Consider the following 20,848-nt stretch of genomic DNA (forward strand, 5'->3'; position numbering starts at 1 on the left):
AAGACGACGGAGCCCGAGGGTGGGATCAGGGTGGAGGAGCTGACCTGTACCCCATGGATCAGGGTTCTGCCACCAGGGACCACCCGCCCACAGAGGGGTTATTCATTAATTTGTTCTTTATTTACTTCTTTGAACCCTGTCAGTCGGGTAGCCTACACAAATGTATCGCCTGAAGAAATCACCTCAGGAAATACCGACAAATACAGTCAAAGTATTGTTTCATTTTGTTTCACCGGACACATGGGAGTCTTGAAAGGGCTTGTTTTATGAACTGCCCTCACCTCCGGCCTCTGTGTGGTTCATTAGCCTTCTGGGTAGGGAGAGAGAGTCAGACTCTAAAGGGTCGCACACTGACGCGAGACGTAACTCCGGCGGCCCCACCTTTAAGCCCCGGCACGTGGCAGGAATGAGCGATTAGGCGTTTAAACGAGGGCATGATTGCAGCCTTTTGCTCCAGCGCACCGTTATGTTAATTCTTTGAAGTAATTTCATTTGCAGGATTCGTTTTTATAATGCGTTCACTTGTACTTTTTTTATTTTTTTCGGAACAGACAAAAGACATAAAAAGGTGCTGGAATAATGCCTGACACATTAGGTTATTTTTTTTTTTTGTTATTTAGCTTACATCCGTTTTCCCGAGAGGAATTGTGCCAAGTCCTGTGGGCAGGTGCGGCCATGATGGCTCAGCAGAGGGGGGGGGGGGGGGGGGGGGGGGGGGGGGCTACATGGTCCTTCCTGTTTATTCTCCAGCCAAGTGGAACCTGGATGAGTGCCTCCTATCTAAATGGCTTTGAGAGACTCTTGCCATTCCAGACCTAAAAACGCCACCACAGATGGCTTCACAGATGGTCTCTGTGACCATAATAGAAAAGGAAAAGAAAAAACATAAGAATCACAAATTTCCTCATGCTATGTGAAAGAACATGGTTTTTTTTTTATACTACCTTCTCATGCCAGCCTACCATGGCATATTCCCCCAGCCCAAGCAAATGGCTTCGGCTCCAGCCCCCCCCCCCCCCCCTATTCTTTACGGCTCACGCAAACAATCGCTCTCTTCTCACACCTCACCTTCTCCGAGGAAAAAATAAATCTTGCTGATCAAAGACCCAACTCGAGCACAATATGCTAATGCCTTGAAAGTGTGGAGCCTCAGCGAGAGGCGAATGTAGAACTGACAAGCAAGGAGCTTTGCTGCTGTAAATAATTAAGAAACGCTGAGTGATGCTCTTCCCCCGCAGTCAACAGTGACTTGGTGCAGTGCTTAACAGCCCTCTACCATGTCCAGTCCTCAGTGGGGGTTTTTCAACCCCTTTTTGTCTCCCATGTCCAATTCCCTCAAACCCTCAATGCCTCCTAGGCATTGATCGCTTGATTGATTGAAAACGTTATTGGACAACAATTAACAGAAGTGTTCAAAAAGATTAAAAAACACAATAAAGCCCAAAGGCTTGTTTCCATTGTGGTCCTTTCCATTGAAGGTCAACAGAGCTTAATCAGTTGATGAATGAGATGTTCGATTGGACTGATCGCTCAAAATGCAAAAACAAAATCAAAGATGAATCATTTGGGACATTCTGGTCTACGTTTTGGCTTTAACACGCTGGCCGTAATGCCTCAGAACTTTTCTACTCGAAGAAAGAGTTGTGCTTTTGTAGTTTAACTGATTTGGCATTCTAGTTGATTGTTGCAGCTTGTAAAGCTGTGTTCTCCTGCAGGGAGATTGCTGTGGTGTTGTTAAACTGGTCTTGTCCGTTTCTAAACAAGGAACGAGGCTAAAACTCATTGAGCAGCAGTGAGAAATGAAAAACTTGCCTGAGTGCCCAGTGTGCACTCCATTCATTTGGTATATGTTGTTCAGTGCACCTCAATAACAAAAACAGAAAAGTAATCAATATTTGATTTCCTAAGTATTGTTTTGTTTGCCAACACGTTTTTCAAACCAAATCCTTCATTCGTCTCCACTCCTCAGGATTGAGTCACCGTAACTGAGGTCTACAGACCTGAAGAGGGTGATAATGTAATCTAAATGATCCAAGGAATGAAACCCACTTCGGCCAACCTGGGCTCCTTGAACATGGTTTTCTGGAGCCTAAGTTTAATCAACCTTGGCTCTCAGGGGCCTCTTTGGCATCAGCCGGGATGATTTAATTGCCAGAAGGACCTTACTGCATTAGCCAGTGACAGCAGCATCCGTCTGGCTGCCTGTCATTGTTTCTGCGTTGTAGGAGGCTCGACGGGGAAAGGGTACTGGACGTTAGAGAAGGGCAGCGAATGACAGCGCACGGTGAAAGATGTCTGTTTGACCTAAACCCATTTTGTTTTTATTGGGATACAGATGGCAGCGTGATCGGTTACAACCTTTAGTCATGACTAATAAATATGTTCCGCAAATAAAAGGCAGAGCCACGAGAAGTATAGAAATGTAATTTGCCAAATTGATTCATTTGGATACTTTCCAGCCTCTGATGTAATATATTTTTTGAAATGGACTGGGTGAAATCGCTGACTTGCTTGTCACTTCAGCCCAAAGGGAGTCTGCAGCAGCACACTGTAATGGCTATTACAGCTGCTGTGATGGGTAGAGCGGCGCTGGCTACAAGCGCCTAGGGCGGAACCAGGAGTCATGAATACATAACTACAAACCCCGCTAACACAACGGGAATGTGGTCCTGATACATTATTAATCAAAGCCGAGCCGTATTGAGGGGCTGTGCATTGTTTTTTAAGAGTTTCATTAGCCCACTTTCGACATATTTCCGTTGATAGCAAGGGAATATGTGCCCTGGAAATCGAGTGCGTCTCCGAGTATGGTACGGAATGATTTACTGACAAAGTTTCGTTATTATAAGTATGGTCACCTCAGGCCATTTTGTGAGAGACTGTTATCAATACCTTGATAACAGTTTTATGGCATGTGTACGGCATGAATACTGCCGTATACATGCACTGTTGTAAACCTTCAAGTTGACCCCCATGGAAAAAACCCAGATAGGACTAGTGTCATGCTACACCATGTTTACATCATTGCTCTCCCTTCCGCCTAGAGTCCTGGATCGCAGATCAATAATGATCTGTGATGGATCGATTCATCAATATTCTCCTGCCTCACTGTCCAAATCGAGCCCAACAACACACAATCCTCTTCTCGGTTGGCCGTATCATCATCTTAAGTGGCACACATAGAACAAGGCAATACACCAGTGTGCTGGTGTCTGTATTGTCCAAGCATGTCGTCATTCAACACACACGCTTATCCAAAACAACCTACCAGTGAGGTGGACAGCCAGCAAAGCAATCTGGACACAATGCAGTGCAGCTGTAGGAATCACCAGGGGTCATTTAGTTTCATTGCACCGGTCAAATGCATACTGCAGTAATGCCTCAATTAGCCGTGGTACAAAAAATGGGACAGCACCACAGGTGTGTCCAGGTGGGTTGTTAAAGATTCTTAATCACTCAATAGTCCCTCCGCTTGTCAGAGAAGAATGGCCGCCGCTGCTTCCCTACAATTATAACCATAGTCATAAAACAGCAGGAGGTAAATCAACAGTAGCGTCGGTAGAAATGGGAATGGTGCCAAGCCCCCCCCCCCCTGCCCTCCACAAATGACACAGTGATGCAGATTTCAATTGACTTTCATTTTAAACCCCTTGAGTGAGTTTCAGGTCGCCTCTAACCCCCCTCCTCGCCCAAGTGCTAATATATCACAGTTAACGATGCAGGAGTCAAAGGCAGGTTTACTTGGTCAACAAAGGAATCAACTGAACAGACACTTGCTTTATTTTCCTCCAGTGTCACGCCGCGTATGACGCAGCGCTTTCCCGGCCAAGTTCATAACGTAATTGCCTCTCTCAACAATTACTTAGCCCTACTTGGGTCGTGGCCACCTTTCTGTCACTGAAGGTTTCTTCTTGATTTCTTATCCCTTCGCCGGCTCCGACAGAGGCATAGGAAGTGGACCGCTGGGTCTGACTCATCGGCGGGCCTCGCTCTGCGGGGTCGGTGAACTCACTAGCTCCGCCACTGAGTGGTCTGGCTGCTGTCTGAGAGCAATCATGTAACACTGCTATGAATACACCTAGCAAACGACTTTTCTGATAGAAAGGCAGAAGATGGGTCCTTGGGGGGTTGTTTCTTATCCGTTCGAGTCAGGCTTTTAAAGGGATTTATTCGATTTTTTGAAGATTTATTTTTGAAGGTTTTATCCTTTTTTATTGTGGAGTGAGTAAGACAGGGAGGTGCGGGTGATAGAGGGGATGACATGCAGCAAAGGACCGCGGGCAGGGATCGAACCCCCGGTTCGCTGCGGAAAGGTCTGGGCCTTAATGGTACGCGCTCTACCCGGTGAACCACCGGGGCGCCTCTTAAAGGGATCGTTGACACGCTAAAACCCGAGCGTCCAAACTCACAGCCTAGGACGTCGTCCGTGTCGGACCTCTTCGTTCCATGCCTGCTCAGAGCGGGAAGCCTGCGAGAGCTCTCCTCCGGAGCGATTCGCCGTCGCTGACATCGGCTATCAATCTATCAGTTGAATGCCGTCGCTAATGAGATTCCCCTCTTCAGCGGAACCAGGCTCCTTCTCTCAGGCCTCACTGGTGTCCCGGGCCCCGTCTTACCGGGCCGCTGAGGCTGTTGTTGCCAGGGCAGTGGCTCATGTGTGATCGTCCACACGCTGTTCCTTCCGGTGTCTTCATCACACGCTCCTCATCAGACCCAAGGGACGCAGCATCAGAGCAACATGCCCGCACCCAAAGCACAGCGCTATTTATAGCAACGTTTTCCTCATTTCCATTGTATCTCGATCTTCATCTCTATCTTTAGCTCTTTCCTCCTCGTAGGGATGTGCTCACATCGGTGTAAGATATCCACACCAATACCTCAAAGTGTGATGAAAAATTCAAACCCAATCATCATAGATGATACGATTTTGAAAAGAGTCTCAGTTCTCTAATTGTGATACACAAAAGGTAAAACATTTTGACGCGTCTAATCGAGTGAGTAGTTGAGACATACTGGCACCAAAACTGCTTTGAAAAAACTGTTGTAAACGGTTTAAACTTTCCACTGTAACACCTTCATATCTCTATTTATCATCCTGTAGAGCAGCATGACAAGTTAATTGTCCAGTGGAACTCTCTCTCTCTCTCTCACACACACACACACACACACACACACACACACACACACACACACACACACACACACACACACACACACACACACACACACACACACACACACACACACACACACACACACACACACACACACACACACACACACACACCACACACACACACCACACGCACACTTGAGGATGTAGTATTCTCGGAGGATCACACACTGGGACTGGTTGTGGTGAGATGGGTGAGTTACGCTCTTGCTTTCACTGAGTTGACATTGTAGTTCTGCGGCGGGTGTGATTGCTGGTGAGCGATGGCTTCCAACAAACCCAAGACAAATGAGTCGTATTGATTTTCCCTTCTTTCCGCCTATACTGTTAGTAAATCTAGCTCTCTCTATGTGTCTCCTATTCTCTCCCTACCCCCCCTACACCCCCTGGTCCTACCCCACCCCACCCCACCCAGTGCCCCTCTCAGAGCCCCCGTCACCCCTCACCACACTTCCCCCAGCGCCCCGTCGCCGGAAATTGAGACCAAAGCCGCAGAGACGCGGAGCTCCGAGGAGGAGAAGAGCTCAGAGTCGTTTCATTTTATTTTTTATAGACTCTGGCGGTCTCCTCGGTCTCCTTAAGCCTCCGTCCCTCGGCGCGGGCGTCCGCCTCCCCCTGCAGCCTCGCGCTGCCTCGCTCCACTCCTCCACCCCATCCCTTGGTTCCCTCTCTCCGGATGGGCGCGTTGGAGTGTCTCTGTTTCACAGTCACGGAGGGAAAAACCCAAACACACACCCAGGATGAGCCGGCTCCTCGGGGGGGGGGGGGGCTCCTCTTAATGGTTTCTCTCGACATCTGCTCCTAATGTGTTTGTAACGCCTCCTCGATGCATCCGATCAATTACGTTCACTGTGGAAGAAACAACAACAACAGAAAACCTTCACCGTAATAGCTATGGATGATCCCGGCTTGAATAGACCATGTGTGCGTAGTGCGTACCCACCGGTTTGGACCGATTTATGAACGGCGGGTAACGACGGTGTCTTTTGCCGGTGAATATGTACGTCTGAGCCAGGGACAGCTTGAGGCTGTGTGGTCATGCGGATGCCGTTTCTGAGTGGTGCTGCTGCTGCCTTTGCAATCTACTCTCAGACGGTTAAGTGCCAACGTTGACGAGCCAATTTGTGGTCAGAGCTATCCTGATAAACGCACGTTCAGAGCAAATGTAATCACAGAGCAGCGCAAGTCAGCACCACATCAGCATAACACGATGATACCAAAAACAAAATAGCTCAATTCATTGATACGTACGTGTGTGTGTGTGTGTGTGTGTGTGTGTGTGTGTGTGTGTGTGTGTGTGTGTGTGTGTGTGTGTGTGTGTGTGTGTGTGTGTGTGTGTGTGTGTGTGTGTGTGTGTGTGTGTGCGTGCGTGCGTGCGTGCGTGCGTGTGTGTGGGAGGGGGATGGTCTTGTGTATAGAAGGCGACTCAAACAAGGCTATCTAATTTGCTCCAACATGGTTTATGCAATGAGCACTGGGCTAAAACAATTGGAGGGGAATGGGGAAACCTGTCCTTATCCTCCTTAACCGAGTGCAGATGTTCTGTATTGGTTGCGTGCTTGCTCTAGATGTAAGGTAGAACTGACTCTCGATACACTCGTTATATGATACAGTTATGATTTCCATGATCATTTATCTTTTGTAAATTCTAGTCAGCCCCCACGTAGTGGTCAGGGTGGTTGCCACCAAGCTAGAAGGTTGTTGGTTTGATCCCTAATGTCAGCGGTCTACCTCTGGGCCGCCTTCGGGCCTAACCCCTGCCTGCTTGTTGCCGACTAATGACATCCTTAATGATATACATCAAAAGTTACATATAATACCTTCCCTTGGACAAAAGCGTAAATTCGACCCAAACGGGGAAAAAACTAACCTTGGCACCGGCTTAATAATTTCCTCCTCTTTTCCCAACTCCCTCCCCAACTATCCTCCCCACAGATCACCACTGCACAGAGCGAAGCAGCCATGACAGATGCAGTGATCGGCGGCAGCTCGGATCGCTGGGCGTCCAACGGCGGCCAGAGGAGCGTGCACACTAAGTACGCACGCCTGAGCAGCAGCAGCAGCCACTGCGTCGTCTGCATGCCACAGTTGGTGATGGATTAAACTATGATCCCTGTCTCCTCCTAGCGCACTAACTGTCCTGTACCTTCCTCTCTCTCTCTCTTTCTCTCTCCCCCCATGCTCCCACCTCACCACCCTGTCGGTCTGCTGGGATGCAGCGATAAGGACCAGTAAGTCGGAGGTTTCTCTTCCTCTTGTCTGCTGTGTTGTCCTGTTTTCCACCTGCACTGCTAAGCAGCGTTTGGTCACATCATGAAGCAATCGCATGTTCGCTCCTGAAATAGTTGTGACCATGTGCGCTAGCGCCATTACCTTACGTGTAATTGTCCGTTGAGCGCTGGTTTCCCAACACGCTACATGTTATGTTTCCATGTCCTATCCTGTTTTTGCTGCTCCTGCAATCCTCTCCATCTATCCTTGATGGGAGTTGTTTTTTGCCGTCTGGGGGGCTAGGGTCAGGGGGTTGTTGCAAACACATGTCCTGTTAAGCCCTTTTAGACTGTACCTGTGATTAAGAGCTATACAAATAAAGTGGAATTGAATCCATTATCCGTCATCTAGTTAAACGAAAGCAAAACAGAGAGAGAGAGAGAGAGAGAGAACTGGCTGCAGCCGATCACGTTGTGTTGGTTTGGCTCCTCAGGGCCAACTGGACCTCGCAGCCGGGTCAGGGAGCGACCCCTGACCTGACCGACGAGGAGAAGGAGATCATCAACAATGTGATCGCCCGGGCTGAGAAGATGGAGGCCATGGAGCAGGAGAGGATTGGGTGAGAGGCTGGTTCAAAAGCGGGGAAGCGTACTTATTGCAGAAAGCACGATTGGCAAGAACAGAAATGATGTGATTGCGTAGGAAACAAACGCACGCATACCACCCTGAGCTTAGTGTGATTCATTTAAATGGGATTCCCCCGTTCTCCATGGAGACCCCATGGGTCTTAACTAATGGGGCGATCAGTCACCAAACGCAAAGTATTGAGTGTAAAATAAGTTTGGCGGCAAAGGACTTCTTCCTTCACAACCAGCCAACAACTTATTTTCCCACTTAAAGGATTATTCGGGTTCTGTTGTGCCTGACCTCTGTGAATGAAAAAGCCCAGACAGGTCTTGCAACCTTGTCCAGAATTAGTAGTCGCTGTCTCTCTCTGAGTGTGGACGAGAGGCCCCGGCTACTGACCCCTGGGCAGAGCTGCTCTGTGCTGATAGCGGTTCTGAAGGAGAGTTGTCACTCTCCCGACCTGGCAGGCGTCTGGTGAACCGTCTGGACGACATGAAGAAGACAGCGTGCGGGGACGGGGTCTCCCGCTGCCTGCTGTGCGGAGAGCAGCTGGGGAGCCCTGGGGTCAGCTCGGTGGTGTGTGAAGACTGCAAAAAGGTAGGAGGCGCCAGACGAATGATAATCAGAGGGGGATGACCGAGAACGACGACAACAGGGGAAAAACCACCGCTGTTTATTCGGCTAATGTAGATAGATGGATCGATAGATGCATACTTTATTTATCCCATAGGGAAATTGTATGCATCCAGTAGCTTATACATACACACACATATCTCACACACATAAAAGGAATCTAAAACACTCACAGGTACATACAATTAAAGCAGGGGTCTCAAACTCAACTTACCTGGGGGCCGCTGGAGGTAGAGTCTGGGTCAGGCTGGGCCACAAAAAGTATTCCACAAAAAAAAGTCTATAATTAGATCACGTTGGCTATGTAATCGCTGACAACAGGGGACATTTCATAGTGGTTGGTGGAAACCGGGACATTTTAGCGTCCTTTGGCTTTTGTCGGGACTCAGGACATGCAACTCAAAATTGGGACTGTCCCGGGAAAACCGGGACATCTGGTCACCCTATCACAAGTGATAAAAAAGCGTGGCTAGCGACTCAGCAAAAATGTGCGTTTGACAACAATGCGCGGGCCGCACTAACACTAAACTTTGATGTCAAGTAGGGGGCCACAAAATATCATCCCGCGGGCCTCAATTGGCTCCCGGGCCGCGAGTTTGAGAGCCCTGAATTAAAGGGTAAGGGGTACAGAGCACGTGGAGTGATTTCTAGGCCTTATAAAGACTGATTCTTTGATGCATACATTGACCATGATGTATTCTGTTTCGGTGTTGTGATTCTGCTCTGTTGTCGCGCAGCACATGTGCACAAAGTGCGGGACGCAGGCCGACAGTCGCCCGCGCTCCGTGTGGCTCTGCAAGATCTGCAAAGAGCAGCGAGAGGCGAGTTGGTCTTTACGCCTTTCTTACGGGTTTTCTGCCACTATCGTTTATTTCAACATTAAGCACAGATACATTCATTCCCACCACACGGAGTAGCTCCCATGCATATAACGTCCATCCATGGGTTGTCCCAGGTGTGGAAGAGGTCCGGCGCCTGGTTCTTCAAAGGCTTCCCCAAGCAGTTCCTGCCGTCGCCCATGCCCATCTCCAAACCCAAAGAGCCGAAGGAGGGGAAGCAGCCGCAGGCCGCCGCGGCCCGCGGACCCACGGCCTCGGCAGCGCGGGAGAAATCAGCACAACCACAGCAGCAAGGTACCACGTCAACCCTCCCTTCCCTCCGCTGTAGTAAAGACAGAAAGAATATGTTTGAAGTCCCCTAGAGATCACACGGAGAGATGTGCGGTGTGCGGGTTGCGTTGTCATTGCGATGCTTTTCTGTTTTAAAATGAACACCCATCTGAATCCCTTCTGTTCTTCCCCGTCTCAGGTCATCCCCAGGGGGCTCACGCTGAACCGACCGCAGGCAAGTGGAACTCATTGTGGTCTACCTTTTGGAAATCCACGTAGACACTGCGATGTCTAACATCCTCCCCACAAAAGAACAGCCCCACCCCTATGCCTCTCATCCCTGCGTCGCCCCGCGCCCGTCCTCCCCCAGCGAAGCCTCGCGCTTCTTGTTGTGTTTTTCCCCTTTGTTCCCCGGCGCTCAGAACCTTTGATCTGGCGCAGAGCAGATATTGGCAGCCCCAGCTGTGGGAGGTGGAGTAAGGGGTCGGCTTTGGGGTCGGGGGTGGGGGTGTAGGTGGTGGACGCGGCGGTATGTGAAGTGTGTCCGTGTGACGCTTTATGTGTCGTGGGGGTGTAGGAGTAGAATCCGTCCCCCCTCCCCCACGCTTCAGCCCAGTTACCTGTGGAAGGCGGTTAGAGGAAAGGAGGCAGCCGGTGTAATTATGGCGTAGAGTCACTCAGCTGCCATGGTGTGTTGGGCTGTATGTAGGTCAATGCCTTTTGCAATGAAAAGCCTGCACCATCAAAAGTATCCGGAGAGACCAGAGAGCATTATAGATTCCACTGCAGCCAATGCTGAAGTGAAGGGATTGTGTGCGGGTGTGTGTGTCCTCTAAGTATCTGGGTGTGGGTCTGTGTGCAGGTATGTGTGCGTATTCCTCATGCATACGTGTGTACGTGTATATGTATCTCTCAGGGCCAGAGCGGCAGAGCCGTACCGGTGGCTACCCCCCTGTGGCCCTGAAGCCGTCGGAGGTGCGGATGTCCGCAGGTGGGGTCGGTGGGCCGGCCCAGGACAGCCCCGTCATGATGAAGAAGGCTATGACCGTCCAGAGCTCCAGACCCCAGCCGGCTGCAGCCATGGCCCAGCCAGGTGAGAGCAGACAGCCGGGGCTCAGGCCCCTGGAGAGGCAGCCACAGACTCATGATGTGATGTGTCAGTATAGCTAAAATGATATCCCCTTCCTATTTTCTTGATTTGGGGTTTCCAGCAGTTTTCCTTTGACACGTTCCAAATCGCGGACTTTTTATTTTTACTTGTAGTACTTCCTGCAGCTGACCTTACAAAGTACATACTGTTGCACACAGTAGGCATTCAATTGGGACATTTACAGCTGATTTCACTGATTAGCACACCTGTAGTGTCACCTATTGACTTTGGCGGGCTCAGTCGATGTGACGTATCCTCTGCTGTGCAGATGACTGTGGGGCAGAAGAGCCAAAAAGCATGCTGGCTGGCATACTGCGATCCGCGACCGGATGTAGCACAACATCCTGGTATTTTTGGCATTCTGCCCTTTCCAAACTCTGTATCGGGACATCCTAAATCTCCTTCTGGCATACTAAATAGTGCGGTAGTATGGGTATTGGAACGCAGGGGGGACTCTTAAGCTGTGACTTAAGCTGTAGCACTTGGGGGACAGGACGACCACATCTAGTGTGGTCACACAGACCCGCTGAAACGGCTCTGTGTGGTTGCAGGTCCGATGGCGGGAGAGGCAGGGCCCTACTCCTCAGGCGGCGGCGGCTCTCTAGAGCAGAGAGCGCCCCCTGCGGTGCGGGAGGAGAGGAGGCAGCCGGTGGCCCGACAGCCACCACCCCCCGCGGAGGAAGACGACGACGCCAACGACATCGATTCCGACGAAGCCAGTGAGTTGGCCGGTCCTTCCGCTCCCTCGCCCGGGGATCTCTGACTGGGTTCCAAGTGGCCGCCATGACCGTCTGGTGGGTTCTGCTCAGTGACTTGCATGAAGGACCGGCGTGCTGGTCTCTGAGAGGATCCAGCGCGACCGTCCGTTTGCGAGGGGTCTCGGGTGGAAGAGACTCGCATGCCGGTCCTGAATGCGAGTCGGTTCTCCTCAGAGACTAGCATGTAGGACTCACGTGTAAGACCGACATGCTGGTTCTCTGAAGAGAACCACCTAAAGCCAGTTCTCCTCAGGGACGGTCCTTCCTACATGCAGTTCTCTGAGGGGAACCTAGACTACCGTCTGTTTGCCTCGGTCTCAGGTGGAAGAGACTCGTATGTAGGTCCTACATGATGCGAGTGTTTGAGGAGAACTGCCTTTAGGCGGTTATCCTCATACACTTGTGTATAGGTCCTACATGTGGGTATCTTAGTAGACCCTAAGATGTAGGACCCTACTCCACCCTCCTTTAGGTGGTTCTTGGTATTCGGTAGCAGAATGACCTGCCACAATTTTCATTAAAGGGGAAGAATTAGCGGTTTAATTATCGGAATAATTATCGGAATAATCTTTTTTTCATTCGGTTAGGATCAAGTGGCTAGTTCATCTTCATGATAAACTTTTTCCGACGTCGTGGGCTACAATTGTATTTAATTAAAAAGTTATTATAGATTGAATATTAATGAGTTTTGGTCAGAGACTAGTGCGAGGGGGGCATTCAAGTCCTGCCTTCAATGGGCCAAATATGGATTGTTTCCACTGCTGGTGGCAGGTAGAAGTGCAAATCCACTCCCTCAAAACAGTCATGTGTAAACCAATGGGTGATATCAACGACTCTAAGGCCATATTTTGATCAAACTATACATGGAAATAGTTCAGCATGGCTAGTTCCAAGAACCATCTATTCGCGGTATACTTCTGCCGCAAGCACATTTTGACACCCAGGAAAAATGAATGGGGCGCGGGTGTTTTTTGATTTGATACAAACTTATACGGTGTGACACATTAAGTATAGTCCCCCTCACTTGGCAGCCATCGTTTTCCCATTAGGGAAGACTGAGTCATGCAACGGCAAAAAACCCAGGTTGCTTTTTATTATTTTTCTGTCCGTCAGCAGGGGTAATATTTCAGGAGTACAAATAGTCTAATAGTTGTTGTAAACAGCAGATATCATTCAGGCAGAATCTATTTGACTTGGCGTTGGAAGATAAATGATTGGTGTGAGTTCCAATCCAGCCGTGGGAATCAATAAATACCCTCCAAGCCGAGCGGAGAGGAGATGTGAAATGAGTCAATAGTGAAAACATGTTATTGTGCTGGGGGTCTCTCTCTCTCTCTCTCTCTCTCTCTCTCTCTATATATATATATATATATATATATATATCCCCAGGGGGGAGAAGAACGGTGCCATTCCAATCACGTCCTCCGCCTCGAGTAGCAAACGGCCTCGTTGCATCCCTGGGGGGGGGGACACGTTGTTAATTGACCACAGAGATGCGGGAATCAGGTGTGGGCAAACCATTTGATATGAAACAGGACTGATGGGATATAGATTCCTCCCCTGTGTTCCCGGCCCGGTCCCCCGTCTGTTTCTCCTGAGAGCGGTGACAGAAATGGGTTGGTCTGATGGAGGAGTTGGGAGTCTAGGGGGCTGTCTTTCTGGTTCCCACTGGTTTCAGTGGGAACCCACCAGTTTCAGTGGGAACCAGTGAAACCATCATCAGTTTGCTGATGACGGCGTGAATGCGTGGGATCACGAACAGGCGCACAGGTCGTTGATACAGAGAGGAAACGAATGCCACATGTTGATGCAAATCATTTATTTAGAATTCTTTCAAACAGAATATAACAAATGAAATCCTTCAGGGGGGGGTTGTCTTAGTAACCCTATCTACACTGAAACAACACGTGTGAACATTGAGTTTGAGCGTGATACGCCACCATGTTTGAACGCAATCCCCAGTTTAAATATTATTGATTGGGCCGTTTAACAAAGCACTGTGCAACGCTCTGAAGGTTTCAAAAGTAAATGCTCATTGTTGCATTTCTTCAATTGCGGTGGAAGTCTTTTGAGATCAATACCCTCGGAAATGAAATGCAATTACACTCCAATCAGAGTCATGAACCCTGGATAGGGGGTGTGGCACTTGAGTTTTTCAGAGAGAGAATAGACAGCCCAGCAGTGCTGTGCTGAGACAAACAGAAGTCCGAGCCAGTCTGCAGAGTGACTCGTCAGCTACAACGAGTCAAAGGCCTGCTCTTTTTGAGACCGTTTGTCTCTTTATCTTTACACAGCAGGAATTAGAATGAGTTCATGTAGCCAAGCCACAGGCTGATTAATGAACCACTTCAGGTTGGGCAGCCAAGGAGCTCCGGCCACACCTCCACTGGGGTCGTTGACTGATTGACTGGTGATTGAATGTCGACTGGAGCTTTTGCTGCAATGTGTTGATTGCAATGCAACAAATACTTTCAGTGGAGTCACACAGGAGAATGACTTACAACCTACTTGTATTTATGATACATAATACATTATTTCTATTGTGTCTGACTATTCCTTTGTTGATTGTATGGAAACCGTTTTAGAATTTAAATCCTAAAAACGACATACACACGTGTATTGTTTTGAGTGTAAAATGTAGTGACTGTGAGGTAATGTCAGGAAGTTTTTGCATTGAATTATTTTATTTTTCTACCTGCTATTTAAAAGTGAATTAAAGTTTTCTTGCCCTTGAATATTAATGATGTTCCCCTGTATAGATTAAAATTGATTCCCCTACACCTGTTGCACTTAAAATGCCAATACTTACATAATGCTATACAACCCTTTTTTTAATAATTTGGCTGAATAGTTTTAACGTGGTTAAGTTGTAAGCACCGATAGTTAATTTGAGTTCTGTGCAGCACAAATGAGTGACTTCAAAGAACACCAGGATTATAAACAATGATCTCTGATCCATGGCTCTGTAGTTTAGCATTAGCTTGCAGAGAGCATTTCACCAGTTGAACCTGTAGGCCCCATCACCACCGGCTCTTCCACCATCATCCAAGACGAAATAAACCAATTACAAGAGGTTATTTCGTCCCCCCGACTCCAACCGTTCCTATGGTTACTCCTTCATCAGAACATTAAGACACCTTCTATTCCAGCTATTTATAACCTTATTTTCAACATAATTTACCCATGTTTTAATCATACCGAGATGTTTTTTTCTGCAATTCTGTTGAACGTTTCATCTTGTGATGTCGTCTTTTAAATTTCTTTAATTAGGACTTTTTCTGTAGCCTATGTCGTGATACAGGGTCACGACATATACATCACCAAGATCGATGAGTCACACTTTTGCGTTTAATTATATTGCAGTAGGCCTATTCATGTCCGTCAAACTCTCAGCCCGGTCCACATTCTCCTCTCGCGGTAATTCCAACCGAAGCAAACATGCGTATATTCCCCTCTGATTTATCCTCTTAATTATCGCCCACCGGAGCTGTGTGTGTATCTATCAGCATGCAGATCTAATGAATGGTTTTGCCCTCTTTCAGCCACACTGGGGTCTTTGGAGTTCAGCCTGCTTTACGAGCAGGAGAGCAGCAGCCTTCACTGCAGCATCCTCAAAGCCAAAGTACTGTCAACTGTTCACAAACACATCAAGGATTTTGCATTATGAAAAGGGAAACCTTAATGGCTTTCTGCATCCTGCAATGACGTGTTTGATGATGAATGTGATCTTTCACCCTGATTTTTTTAAGGGATTGAAGCCGATGGACTCCAACGGACTGGCGGATCCATACATTAAGCTCCACCTGCTTCCTGGGGCTAGTAAGGTGAGATCATAAAAGTATGTTTGTCTAGTTGTGCATCCTACATATTGTTCTAAATAACAGCCAAGCGGCAGTGAAAGTGGGCGCTAGAAGACTGTTAATCTTCCAATCGGCTTAAGCCTGACACCTTGTGGTTGCAATCAAGTACTACGGCTCAATGGCAGAACGGCCCGATTATGGTCTGCCATACCTGAGAAGTATGTCTTTTCATTGTCAGTTTCAAACGATGCCATTTCCCAAAGTGCATCGTTCACAAACGCCGATCGTACGAGGAGGCCATGGAACCCTTGTCAACACTTACTCTGAAATGATGGCAGCTATCCAATCCAAATCAGTCGTGCCGTTGCCTTTTTAAGATGCCTTTTTTCCTCCCCCCCCCCCTCCCCCCCTCCTGATCTACCCCTCCCGGATGTCTTTACCAGTCTACAAAGCTGCGCACAAAAACCCTGCGGAACACGCGCAACCCTGCATGGAATGAGACGCTAACATACCACGGGCTGACGGACGAGGACATGCAGCGCAAAACCCTCAGGTGGCTCCCGCGCCCTCCTCCCCCCTCCCTCTCCCCCCTGACCCCCCCTCCCCTCCCCGAGGGCAGCCAGCCATACAGTAAATTGCACACTTTCGCCGTCAACGTATATATTTAAACTTTATCTGATCTTCGTTCTTATAATTTTTTTATCTCACCGCATAATGGTATCCTTGGATTGGATACCGTTCCACGCAGTGTGCCAAAAAAAAACTCACACGAAATGAGTTGCGCCGATGGCATGGAATGCAGCCATTAATTTCGTCTTTTGAACCGCGCAGGCTCTCCGTGTGCGACGAGGACAAGTTCGGGCATAACGAGTTTATCGGAGAGACCAGAGTGGCCCTGAAGAAGCTGAAGGTCAACCAGAAGAAGAACTTCAACGTGTGTCTGGAGAGAGTGGTTCCTGTAGGTGAACTCTGCGCCCCAGACAGTAATTGCTAGTGTGTTTCCCTCTACTTTTCCCCCTCCTCCACGATGCATCTCTCATTGACCTGCTGTGATCTTTGTCGTCCCTCCTCTTCCTCCCCACACACACAGATGAAGAGGACTGGCACAGCCGGTGCAACCCGCGGCATCTCTCTCTACGAGGATGAGGCAAGGCTTGAAGCGTGTCTATGCATGACAGATTCCTTTGATAAGCTCATACACATCGAAGCACGACTCAGCCTAACCTGCCACCCCTTCACACTCTCTCGCTCTGTCTCTGTCTCTCTCTCTCTCTCTCTCTCTCTCTGTCTCTGTCTCTGTCTCTCTCTCTCTCTCTCTCTCTCGTCCCTATGTAAATCCTCTCCCTTCCCCCATCCTTTTCTCTGTCTCTCACTCCACTCTCTCTTTCTCTCTTCCTCCCTCCACCTCCCTCCCCACCCTGCCTCTCCCTCCCCCCTCTCCCCCCTCCCCCCCTGTCTCTCCTCGTGACAGCCGGGGAAGGACGGCAGCGAGGTGGAAGAGCGCGGGAGGATCCTCATGTCCCTGATGTACAGCACCCAGCTGAACCGCCTGCTGGTAGGGGTGGTGCGCTGCGTCCACCTGGCAGCCATGGACGCCAACGGCTACTCTGATCCCTTTGTCAAAATGTGAGTGCGAGAGAGAGAGAGAGTGCGAGAGAGAGAGTGCGAGAGTGCGAGAGTGCGAGAGTGCGAGAGAGAGAGAGAGAGAGAGAGAGAGAGAGAGAGAGAGAGAGTGCGAGAGTGCGAGAGTGCGAGAGAGAGAGAGAGAGAGAGAGAGAGAGAGAGAGAGAGAGAGAGAGAGAGAGAGAGAGAGAGAGAGAGAGAGAGTCTTAGAGTCTTTCTTTCTTCTGGTCTAGCCTGAGGACCAACACATGTCGAAGTCGTTAGGTCACAAACCTTAGCTCAGGTGACAGAGCAGGTTGACTTGTAGACGGAAGGATGCTATTTAAATCCCTGGCTCCTCCCGTCGAGGTGTCCATGAGGAAAAACACCTCACCCTAACTTCCAGCCGGAAGAGCTGGAGGCAGCCTTGCATGGCCGACACCACTGTGTCGGTGTGTTAATGTTGTAAGTCGCTCTGGATAAAAGCGTCTGCTAAATGCCCTAAAATGTAAAACAAACAAATGATTTACCAATGCTGCAGTAATTGACAATGCCCTTCATGAACTTTTGAAAACATGGAGCGCACCAAAAGCTGCAACAACTTTGGCTAGTTTCAATGCAATAGTAAAACATTGAAACATTAATTAATTCATCAGGATTCTGGAGTTACAGTAAATCTTGATTCATGCTGAGGCAATATCCCCCCCCTTGGCCCACCTACCATTTAACAGTCCCACAGGATAAGAGGTTCCTCTGTACATGGATATTAACATGTTTATGTGTATATGAATGCAAATGAAAACAAATTATTCATTTGTGATGATTCACAAATTTGAATGTGCTCCGTATCATGTATAGAGTTCTGAAGCCTGATATGGGCAAGAAAGCCAAGTGCAAAACCCAGATCAAGAAGAAGACATTGAACCCAGAATACAATGAGGTTAGTTGCTAAACGACAGCATTATAGATATGGAAAAAACGTTATAAAAACCTGTCTCTAAGAACTGTTCATCTACTTTGTGCCTGATTGAACCTCAGGAATTCAGCTATGATATCAAACACAGTGACCTAGCCAAGAAACAATTAGATATCTCTGTGTGGGACTACGACATTGGCAAATCCAACGACTACATTGGTAAGTTATTACTTCATACTGAATATAGAATGGATCTACCTCCTGCATACAATATCCTCTGTGGCCGCTCCACAGTGTCACTGATTGGTCCGTCTCTAATTGGTCCTTCTCTGATTGGTCTGTGTCTGTGATAGGTGGATGCCAGCTGGGCATCACTGCCAAGGGAGAGAGGCTGAAGCACTGGTATGAGTGCCTGAAGAACAAGGACAAGAAGATAGAGCGCTGGCACACCTTGTACAACGAGAACCACGTCAACAGTGATTAACCAGTCACCGAGCATCGGGAACATGCATGAGTCATCTAACCATCTCCCCCGTTTCCCCTCGAAACACTTGGGAATCTGTCGCATTTAGCCTTTCTTTCCTCCTCTCTTTTTGTGCTCTCAACCAGCCCCTGGCACTTCCCCCCCCCCACGTTTAAGAAGTTATTTCCGATCTTTATCTTCACTGTATCCCCTTCCTGTGCTCAGACTGCGAGTCTGCCCGTGGAACGTTTACGATCATTATTGCAATCGAATAAGTATAGACTCGAGAGTGTGTCACTTTAGCATAAAGCTGCACAAAAACACTCATGCCTGTCCGACATGTTATATAGTATACAGGAGTGCTCACGTCCTAAGCTCCAGAGGATATTGTTTTTATTTTATTGCACTGGCATGAAACAATTAATGTAATATGTTACGGCATCTGAAGTCACAACCGTCCTTGTATGTTATGTTACGAAGGGACGGCCGTCACGTTTTCATTTCCGGCGCCACGTTGGAAGCTAACACTTGAGCATGCTAACCCCACAGGCATAAGATAAACGTGGCCGTGCTGCTGTGATATATAAACGGTTCCGGTGTTGTGTCGAGATCTGTTTCCCCGTCGAGACGTGTTTCCCCTAGTCCCCGCCCCAGTCCGAAATTACCCGAAAAGGCCCTCTGTTCAATAGGAAAGGAGGCTCACACATATTTCAAATTCATACTGCTGACTTATTTCCCCACAAGAGATAAGTGCTGTGATTTTCAGGCTGATATCATTCAATTTGACCATTTAGAACAGGGGGAAAGCATCCTGACAGTCATTATCTGGGACTAGGGGAAACACATCTCGACGGGGAAACAGATCTCGACACAACACCGGTGTCATGGATTTGTGTCCTTAAGGAAAAAATGTTTACATATAAATAAGTAGCTCAGGTTAGGAGATATCTAAGTGGAAGTTAAGAAGACGTTTGTAAATGGTTTGCATCTCATTTATTTCCTCCATAGACATAGACCATTATTTGGTGTTTATGAGAAACTTAAGTTCCTCTTTATTTGAGACCTTAAATGAATAGCACATCGAGATAAGTATATATCTATATGTCTTGACTTATTTGTGTTAGAGTTTGATCTGAGAAGAACAAAAACTATGATTTTCTATTAATTTTGGGCTTATTTGACTAAGACCTGTCTCCACTGCTAGATGTAATTATCTAAAGCACGTGCCTCACATGGAGAGCTCAGTGTTTTTCTACCACGGCTTTTATACTGAATGCACACATGCTGAACAGCTACTATGAGGGCTCTATGTGTAAGCCCACATGGAAGGGTTGTGACATGGTACCTATGTGGAGTGTGGCATGCATGCACTTTCAGAGTGTGCCTGATGCATCGATGACCTGCTCTTACCTTAACACACCACAACCCCCCCCGCCCTCCGCCCCCGCCCCCCCCCCCCCCCCCCCCCCCCACACACACACACACACACAATCACACCCTTTCTATTGGCTAAGACCTCAACCAATCAAGGCTTTAATGGGTGTCTGATCAACAATCACAGAGATCCAAGAAAAGCACACCTGACTAAATGGAGTGACCTCAATTTATACCCAGCGGTTTCCATTGTAAACCATAGGACTACACTCAAACTAAAGAAAAAAATGATTAAGAGAAAAAAAACTATGCATGAAATGTCTTGTGGTGCAAGATATATACAGTAATCATTCATTTAAGTCAAATGATTTTAATGTAATTCAACGTTTACTCTTCTACTCCCCCCCCCCTCCCCCATAACATTCCTCTGAATATTTTATACACAGAAGCCCACCAAAATGTAAATGCATATTGTAAATGCACATTTCGCTGCATGACTATCAGGATGCGCATTAGTGTTGATGAGACAGGCTTTTGAATAATGGCGTAGTAGAGGACTGTGGTGTTTTTGAGTGCAAGTTACCACGTGACACGTCTAGTAGCATCATCACCACAAGTGATGAAAGAGGACATCAGTGGAGAAAAGAAAAGCCTCTTTCAATAGTCCACCTGAGGAAGGATCTGATTCTTTCTTCTCTGCATCACATGTGATAGTATCTCTCTCCCATGCGCCAACACGAGGGCTTCTTCTTGTCTCCATTAACGACAGAAAATGTAACAAGTAGAATCGTGCAGTGAACCGTGATGTTGAAGTAATGCTACGGTAGGATCACCGAAATAAGTGGTCAACAACACGAACCGAGCGCACTCTCACACCGTCTCTTTTTCTGCAGGCTTTTCTCTGAGCTAACAACTCAACTTTCTCCTGTCTTCTATTTTGTGTCGATTGATTCTGCCAAACCCATAGGAATGTAAGCCGACTCGTGTGTGCGTCGTTATTCTTTGTACATAGGTAGTGCATGCACTGATAAT

The 20,848-nt window shown here is 48.1% G+C and overlaps 2 protein-coding genes across 2 annotated transcripts in view; one reads left to right on the forward strand and one right to left on the reverse strand.

The window, feature by feature from the left end:
* vps33a (VPS33A core subunit of CORVET and HOPS complexes) overlaps positions 1 to 20,848 on the reverse strand; it is a 366,247-nt gene that overhangs the window by 6,359 nt on the left and 339,040 nt on the right.
* Positions 7,088 to 18,727, forward strand: LOC132467578 (rabphilin-3A-like). The gene is made up of 18 exons (XM_060064936.1): positions 7,088 to 7,209; positions 7,393 to 7,404; positions 7,878 to 8,003; positions 8,479 to 8,608; positions 9,382 to 9,465; positions 9,600 to 9,777; positions 9,953 to 9,988; positions 10,670 to 10,846; positions 11,455 to 11,622; positions 15,204 to 15,283; positions 15,411 to 15,485; positions 15,905 to 16,014; positions 16,293 to 16,419; positions 16,552 to 16,608; positions 16,933 to 17,087; positions 17,922 to 18,003; positions 18,102 to 18,198; positions 18,333 to 18,727. Exons 1-18 carry the CDS (start codon positions 7,136 to 7,138, stop codon positions 18,461 to 18,463), a joined length of 1,899 nt encoding a protein of 632 aa, XP_059920919.1. The 5' UTR covers positions 7,088 to 7,135; the 3' UTR covers positions 18,464 to 18,727.

The sequence above is a fragment of the Gadus macrocephalus genome, chromosome 11 (genome assembly GCF_031168955.1).
Source record: "Gadus macrocephalus chromosome 11, ASM3116895v1".
In the NCBI taxonomy this organism is placed as follows: Eukaryota; Metazoa; Chordata; class Actinopteri; order Gadiformes; family Gadidae; genus Gadus; species Gadus macrocephalus.

What these genes read in the sequence shown, in the direction of transcription:
- LOC132467578 (XM_060064936.1), top strand. Translation starts at nt 7,136, where the DNA reads ATGACAGATGCAGTGATCGGCGGCAGCTCGGATCGCTGGGCGTCCAAC. An exon ending in ATGGAGCAGGAGAGGATTGG is followed by an intron (nt 8,004 to 8,478) that starts GTGAGAGGCTGG and finishes CCGACCTGGCAG; the next exon opens with GCGTCTGGTGAACCGTCTGG. An exon ending in AGCACAACCACAGCAGCAAG is followed by an intron (nt 9,778 to 9,952) that starts GTACCACGTCAA and finishes TCCCCGTCTCAG; the next exon opens with GTCATCCCCAGGGGGCTCAC.